Source organism: Juglans microcarpa x Juglans regia, chromosome 8D (genome assembly GCF_004785595.1).
Source record: "Juglans microcarpa x Juglans regia isolate MS1-56 chromosome 8D, Jm3101_v1.0, whole genome shotgun sequence".
In the NCBI taxonomy this organism is placed as follows: Eukaryota; Viridiplantae; Streptophyta; class Magnoliopsida; order Fagales; family Juglandaceae; genus Juglans; species Juglans microcarpa x Juglans regia.
Genome location: NC_054608.1, coordinates 24,974,033 through 24,982,427, shown reverse-complemented (window position 1 = coordinate 24,982,427; position 8,395 = coordinate 24,974,033). Strand labels below are relative to the sequence as shown.

Below are 8,395 nucleotides of genomic sequence, written 5' to 3'. Positions count from 1 at the left end.
TTCATTAAAAATACACTAAAATACGGGGTGTTACAATAATGTTTTAATGAGGTATTTGCAAACTCACCTCCCCCTTCCCTTTGAACAATTTTTTCCTGAGTTTGAAATTGAGTTTCTAGTATTTTAAAAAATGTATGAAGAATATGGATGGCATCCGATTTACAAGCCATGGGAAAATGCCATATGTAACGAGAAAATTCGTCTGCAACAACCAAATAAAACCAAAAACCATCATAAGAAGGTGTTGGAGCCGATCCCCAGACATCCATATGAAGAGTATGTAAAAAGGTTTTAGCATAGGTTGTTCGAGAAGCAAAAGGCAATTTCTTTGATTTTTCAAAAGTGCAACTTTCACAGAATGCAACATGTTTATTTAAAGTAGGCAAACAAGGAAGCAAAAGCTTAAGGATTCTTGAATTGGGATGGCCCACACGTGCATGCCAAATGGTGCTGGAAACCTTTGTAGCTTGAAATGCAGCTGTGTTGGAGAAGGTTGGGTGGCACGTAATGGGTATAAACCATCATCAACGAAACCTTTAAATATCACCCGTGTGGTCATCAGATCCTTTATCAGAAAGCCCCATGGATAGAACACAAAGCAACAATTGTGGTCAGTAGTAAATTGAGAAACAGAGAGTAGTCTCTTTTTAAGAGTTGGAACAATAAGAGCATTTTTAATGGTGAGTGAAGTATGAGGAACTTCAAAGTTACCAACAGTTGAAATTGGAAGACCAAGACCATTTCCAACCATCACAGAATCGTTACATGAGTATTGTTGTATACCCTTAGCATCAGTAGAAGTAGGGGCCATGTGTTGGTTTGCTCCTGTATCTGGATACCAGACATCATATGAAGTGTCACCAGTTTGAACAACAAGAAAAGCTTGATATCTTTCGGCTTCTTCATCACTAGCACAACAACTGTTAGCTTTGTGGTTGGGTCCACCACAACGAAAGCACGTTATACGCTCATTATGTGTAGGAGTCTTGCCATTTCCATGGGATGGATTTTGTTGAGGACATCCATAAGTGATGCAACCTTGGGACCAACCACCCCCACGGTTTGACTTATATTTGTTTTGATTATTTTGATAACACCCACGAGATGAGTTTCCTGCATTACGATTTGGAGAAGGGACGGTTTTATTGGTGTAGAAAGCAACGGTTGAATTTCTTCCTGCTTGAATCCGTAGATCAAATCCCTTATTTTGCTGATTCAAGCTTCAAGTGAGGGAAAACTATCTCTAGCGTTGATAGCAGCCATGATTGGATTAAATTCAGATCCTAATCCTCTAAGTAAGCAGATGATAAAATCATCATCTTCCATTGGGTTGCCGACACCACGAAGTGCGAGGGCCAAAGATTTTGCTTTATGAAGGTAATCTTCCATTGAAGCAGTACCTTTTGTGAGGGATTGGAGTTCACCTTTCATTTGTTGGACACGATCCTGAGTATGCGACCATACAACGTTTCCAACACCTCCCAAGCTTCATGGGAGGTCTCACTATTGATCACCTAAGAGAGAGGAGCATCGGACAACGAGCTGTTGATCCAGCCAAGGATCAATTGATCATTGCATAACCATTTGACAACAACGAGGTTCTGAGTTACAGTACCATCAGCGGTAGCAACGGTCGTAGGCGGGCAAGGAAATTCATTCGTGACATAACCCAGGAGCCCATGGCCATGTAAAATGGGAACAACCTGGGCTCTCCATAGGAGCAAATTGTATAGGCTAATTTAATTGAAATGTCTTGTAGATGAGTTTTGAAAGAAAACAAATCAAATGGAGCTTACTCATCCACAGGAGGAATCTGAGAGGAAGTAGTGGAGGAAGACATGTTTGACAAAGGTCCTCTTGTGTGGCTCTAGATACCATGTAAGAATGAGTAAATCTGGAAGACATAGAGAACTTCACTCTTTTTCAAAGCGATTGTACGGCACTTGTGCACTCCACGACTGCATGTAGCATTACTCTTCAAGAGGTGGAAGAACCAAAGGAAGAATTGAAACTAGAAGAGATTCCTATTGTGAGAGAATATCTGGAAGTTTTTCCTGAAGATCTGTCTGGATTACCACCTGAGCGAGAGGTAGAGTTTGCTATTGAATTAGCCCCAGGCACGACGCCTCTTTCCAAAGCTCCTTATCAATGGCGCCATCAGAGTTAGCCGAGCTCAAAGAACAGTTGCAAGACTTATTGGACAAAGGTTTCATCAGACCCAGTGTGTTACCTTGGGGAGCTCCAGTTTTGTTCATGAAAAAGAAGGATGGTATAATGAGAATGTGTATAGACTACAGGGAACTGAACCGAGTGACCATAAAGAATAAATATTCGCTACCCCTCATCGATGATTTATTTGATCAGTTGCAAGGTGCTCAAGTATTCTCCAAGATTGATCCCAGATCAAGTTATCATCAATTGAAGATCAAGGCGGAGGATGTGCCCAAGACAGCTTTCAGGACCAAGTACGGCCATTATGAATTTTTGGTCATGCATTTTGGCCTAACCAACGCCCCGGCAGTATTTATGGACTTGATGAATCAAGTATTTCATGAATTCTTGGATAAATTTGTAGTGGTGTTTATTGATGACATATTAATCTACTCCAAGAGCAAAGCTGAACATGAAGATCATCTAAGACAAGTTCTGGGGACACTCAGGGATAAGAAATTATTTGCTAAGTTGAAGAAGTGTGAGTTTTGGCTTGCGTCTATTGCATTTTTGGGACATGTAGTTTAAAGAGATGGTATTTCAGTAGACCCCAGGAAAATTGAAGCAATAGTTAACTGGACCCAACCAACCAATGTGCATGAAGTTAGAAGTTTCTTGGGTTTGGCTGGTTATTACCATCAGTTTATAGACAATTTCTCAAAAATAGCAGTTCCTCTTACCGCCCTCACTAGGAAGAACAACAAGTATGAATGGACTGAAAAATGTGAGAAAAGCTTCTAGGAATTGAAGAAGAGATTGGTGACGGCTCCAGTTTTGATAGTCCCTAACGAAAGAGGAGGATTTGTGGTTTATAGTGACGCTTCACGATTGGGTTTGGGGTGTGTATTGATGCAGCACGGGAAAGTAATAGCATACGCTTCTCGACAATTGAAGACATATGAGCAAAATTACCCCACACATGATTTGGAGTTAGCTGCAGTTGTCTTTGCGCTTAAAATCTGGAGACAATATTTATATGGTGAAAAGTGCGAAATCTACACGGATCATAAAAGTTTGAAGTATTTCTTCACTCAAAAGGAACTGAATATGAGACAGGGGAGATGGCTCGAACTAGTCAAGGATTACGATTGTAACATTAACTACCATCCAGGCAAAGCCAATGTTGTAGCTGATGCGCTTAGCAGGAAACCAATGGGACCAGCAATTGCAACTCTTACCACTCAGCACCACTTACTAATGGACTTGGAAAGAGCTGCTATTGAAGTTGTTGTTGGTGACCAGTAGGCATTGATAGTCAGTTTAATAGTTCAACCAGCCTTGATAGACATAATTAAACTCGCCCAAAAAGAAGATCCTAAGTTGGCAAGATTAATCGAAGGGGTAGAAAAAGGGGATAAATCTGAGTTCAGTGTTTCTAAAGATGGAGTGTTAAGGTTTGGAAATAGATGTTGTATACTGGACAATGTTGAAATAAAATGGCTTATCCTCGATGAAGCGCACCGCTCCCCTTACACAGTTCACCCAGGTAGTACAAAAATGTATCAGGATTTGAAAGATTCTTTTTGGTGGGAGGGCATGAAGAGAGAGATTGCTGAATTTGTGGCACAGTGCCTAACTTGCCAATAGGTGAAGGTAGAACACCAAAGACCAGCAGGGTTATTGCAACCACTTCAGATTCTAGAATGGAAATGAAAGCATATTTCTATGGATTTTGTTACAGGCTTACCACGGACACTGACTGGACAGGATGCAATTTGGGTGATAGTGGACCGTTTGACAAAGACAGCTCACTTTGTACCTATCAAAGTTTCTTATAAGTTGGAGAAACTAGCCGAGCTATATATACAGGAAATAATGAGGTTGTATGGGGTACCCGTGTCCATTGTGTCGGATAGGGATCCTCATTTCACTTCAAAATTTTGGCGAAGCTTACAAGAGGCCATGGGCACTAAGTTAAATTTCAGCACTGTATTTCACCAGCAGACGGATGGTCAGTCAGAAAGGACCATTCAAATTTTGGAAGACATGTTGAGAGCATGCATGCTGGATTTTAAGGGAACTTGGATATGACACTTGCCTTTGGTTGAGTTTGCTTATAATAACAGTTACCAGGCTAGCATTGAGATGGCACCTTATGAAGCACTTTACGGTAGGAGGTGTAGATCCCCTTTGTATTGGGACAAGGTGGGAGAAAGACAAATCTTGGGTTCAGAAATCATAGAGAAAACAAAGGAGAAGATTGAGACCATTCGAGCTAGAATGAGAGTAGCTTAAAGTCGACAGAAAAGTTATGCAAATAACTGTTGTCGCCAATTAGAGTTTGAGGTTGGGAATAAGGTATTCTTAAGGATTGCACCCATGAGAGGGATTATGAGGTTTGGAAAGAAGGGCCAGTTGAGCCCTAGATACATCAGGCCATTTGAAATTCTTGACCGGATTGGACCAGTGGCTTACAGAGTAGCACTACCACCAGCACTCTCAGGGGTACACAATGTATTTCACGTATCTATGCTGAGGAAGTATATACCTGACCCCACCCACATTATCGATTATGAGCCTCTTCAACTTCAGGAAAATCTGACTTATACAGAAGAGCCGATACATATTATAAAGAGAAAAGAGCAAGTATTACGGAAACAGACTATTTCGTTGGTTAAAGTGGTATGGAATAATCACACTACTAGTGAAGCCTCTTGGGAATTAGAAGAGGAAATGCAAGCCAAGTACCCACAGTTGTTCGTTAATGATCTTGATAACTTGAGACAAATTCCGAGGACAGAATTTTTATAAGGGGGGAGGATGTAATACTCGTGCCCTAAGCCGAGTTCTTTTGGAAGCCAGCCCGATTACACAAAGCCCGGCCCATGTGATCACTTGAAGGGGGGCCCGAACGGCACCGTTTGGTGAGTGTTTATTGTTTTCTTTTTGCTACATTGTTCTTCTTCCCCGCTGGTTTCCTTTGCTCTACAATGCCGCAAATCTCTCCATTCCCGTGCAACTGCTCCCCACGTCTCCACGGTTTGAGTTTCGGTTCCACACAAGAAGCTTTTTCCCTCAACACATTTTGAAGTACTCAGACTCTCTCTTACGCAGATTTTGGTTCACCCTTGGCTGGCGTTGCTTGTTCCGTGAGCCTTGAAATCTTGGTTCCTTGAAGGTGAGCCATCGTTCTCTCACTCGTTCTCTATTGTTCCTGGCCTCACCGACAGCTTCATGGTTTTTTTCTTTGGGCTTTGGCACTGTGTAGCATTTTTCGTGGGTCTCGAAAACCTTAGTGCCGTTGTTGGAATCCTTCCTCTGGGGTGTTTTTTATTTTCTTTTCGATAACTATTCCGCCCATTCACTGATCTTACTCTTAGTTCTTGTTCCTATACCTTGCGTTACACAGTTCATAGATCCTCTTTTAGTTTTTTTTTTTTTTCCTTCGGTTTGTCAATAGCACACACTACTCTGTCTTGGCTTGCCGTGCACGCACTCAGACCATAATCCTTCTTTGCGCAGACCACTAGCTTTTTCATTAGAGAATTATGTGACATTTTTGGGTGTAGACTGAGGTTCGAACTTTGGTGGCTCTTCTTGGTAAGTTTATTCCGAAGCCTTGGGTAATGGTCGGATATTGTAGTTGACTGTGAAATGTAGTAATGTTGCTGATTTGTTTGTGGCGTGGGTAAGATTTTTGCACTGCTACAGTGACTTTTGGCAATCTGTTATAGTTATAAATTTATATTGTGTTGATGTTTTATATGTTGGTTTGTGGTGGAGTGTGATGGAATTTTTTTTAGTTGAGTGTGATTTGTGGACGGCGTTGTGAGACTGTTTTGAGCTAGTGGTATTGGATATTTTTATGCAAGTCTTAAATTGTTGAATGAATAAATATTGATGCCAGCACTGAAAATTTTATTTGAGGGTTGGAGGTGAAGTTTGGTTTGGGTATGTTATAATCATTGGGGTTGTTGTTGTTGGTTTTGGAAGTAATTATGGTTGGTTTAGTGTTAATAAAAGGTGGGTGTTTTCGGGTTTTAAATGCGAATGGTTTGAGGAGAGGGTTATTCGGGTTTAATTGTTATGATAGTTATTGAGTTAAGAAGAGACTGTTTTGATTTATTACTCAATAAATAGTGGCTTACTAGATTGGTTATTAAATGTTGGGTACATGTTTTGTTTAGGTGGCGTTACTACTAGAGTTCCGACTCAAGGTGTTGGTAATACGAGGAAGTTAGGTAAGCGGGGTTTATATACTAGATTTGCATAAACAAAATGAAATGAGGTTGACTTGGAAAATAAGTATGTTTATTTTTTAAAGGAACTCTGAAAACGACCTCAGATGTTTATTTTGCATATGTATGAATTCGATATAAGAGAAAGTATTTTCTGTCATGACTGGTGTAGACATGAGCTAGTTTTATGCATTTTATTTTTGAACTATGCAACAGAGCGAATATGAAAAATCTAAAAGTTTTGTTATGAACAAATGAAAATATTTTGATTCTGTTTATTTCGAACATGTGAAGTGATCTAAAGCTATTAAGTATTTTGTTCTGATATGATGTGTCATCTGAAAACCTTGGCATGAAGTTCTGATTCTGTATATGATTGTGATCTGATTCTGATGATATCTGTTCTGTTTTCTGTTAAGGCCCAGTCACGAGTATAATGGTGGTTTATAACCCTACCACGGGGGTGAAACATGGAATATGGCCCAGCCACGGGTATAATGGTGGTTTATAACCCTACCACGGGGGTTAAACATGGTATTTGTCCCGATGTGATGATAAGAGATGATATGATTATAATGTTTCAGTTTGGAATTGCCAATGGATTTTCTTTTTGGGAATAAGTTTATCTTTCTGGAAATTTTCACTCTAATGTTGTTGTACCAAGTTTTGTTATTGCTTTTCGAAAGTAAAATAGGTTGTTTCTATAATCTGAAGAAAATGTTTTGTTTTGCTTTTCAAATGTTATAAAAGCTCATGTTTACATGCTAGTATATGCTCTCTACTTGCTGAGTTGTTGATAACTCACCCCTTTAATCTTCATAATATTTCAGATGACATTGATGGTTCAGCTGAGAATCAGTATTAGAGTTTATGGAGAAGATTAGCAGTGAATTTTTGTTGAGCATCTTGAGGTATTAGTGCTGATGTCGGATGTTATTTATATTTTTAGTTGGCTTCAATGGATTTAGATGGTTTATGGAGAGTTATATCAATGATATCTTATTTCTAGTTTGTTATTTGAGACATGAAGAAGAGTTGATACTTTATTTGGGTTATTGGATTGAAAATTTGATAAATGAGTTTATATGGTTTATTAATTTGGAGTATTTACGTTTGATTTGAGGTTTTGGCAATATATATTCTTGAATTTAGAAGTACTTTAGCTTTGTTAGAGTTGATTATCAAGTTATATGAGTTAACTCTCTGAACCCTCGGGGTCGGGCATTACAGGAAATCTGAAATGTAGAAGTCAACCACACGCCTTTCTAATGATCTGAGGCCCCAAGTAAAATGGCGATGTGAAGGGTTCGCAGCCTTTCAATTTCGTCAGTAACAAACATGCATAAAAATTATTTTCTTCATGAGAAAATAAATGTAAATTGATATCTATATTATTTACAAATAATGTAAACTTGAAATTTATGGTGGGTGTTGTATATATAGTAGGATTGTGATGGAATTGGAGTCTAAAAATGTGTATATATGTTAAGGGTAGAACTAGTTGGTTGGTACTAGTTCCATTTCTAAATAAAATAAATATTGAGTTAGGATGGACAAAGAAGCTAGTTGTTATCTACTCATAAACCTTGCAATTCTTTTTTTTTTCTTTATATTTTTACTCCTAGAATTAACTTGTATTTTTTGGTTTATTTCTTTATATATATATATATATAGAAATTGTGTGATCAAAATGCTTTGAATAGAAGCAACTTGAAAGTTAATCATGTGGCTGGATCAAAATCATTTGCTCGACTTCTCGAAGAAAAGGTATTTTTTAATTGTCATTTATACATTGTGATTTTTAATATTAGAGAGTATTTTTAATTTTTTTTAATATGTTGAAGCGTGGGGAGGATACTACTTTGATTGATTTTTACAGACTCACACACTCGAAAGATGGCTCTTTCACAACTCCTACAGCAGAAGAAAATTATGTAAGTAATGCATCTTTCTTAGCGAAATACCTTATTTCAACTTGAGTCTTGATTTTTTATCGTAACTATACC

General features: G+C 38.6%; 1 protein-coding gene across 1 annotated transcript; it reads left to right on the top strand.

Moving 5' to 3' along the window:
• The first annotated feature begins 4,530 nt into the window (after positions 1-4,530).
• Positions 4,531-4,962, top strand: LOC121242340. Its single transcript, XM_041140217.1, has one exon. It carries the CDS (start codon positions 4,531-4,533, stop codon positions 4,960-4,962), a length of 432 nt encoding a protein of 143 aa, XP_040996151.1.
• Positions 4,963-8,395: the final 3,433 nt, after the last annotated feature.

Coding starts and splice junctions, on each gene's coding strand:
- LOC121242340 (XM_041140217.1), top strand. CDS start 4,531: ATGAGAGGGATTATGAGGTTTGGAAAGAAGGGCCAGTTGAGCCCTAGA.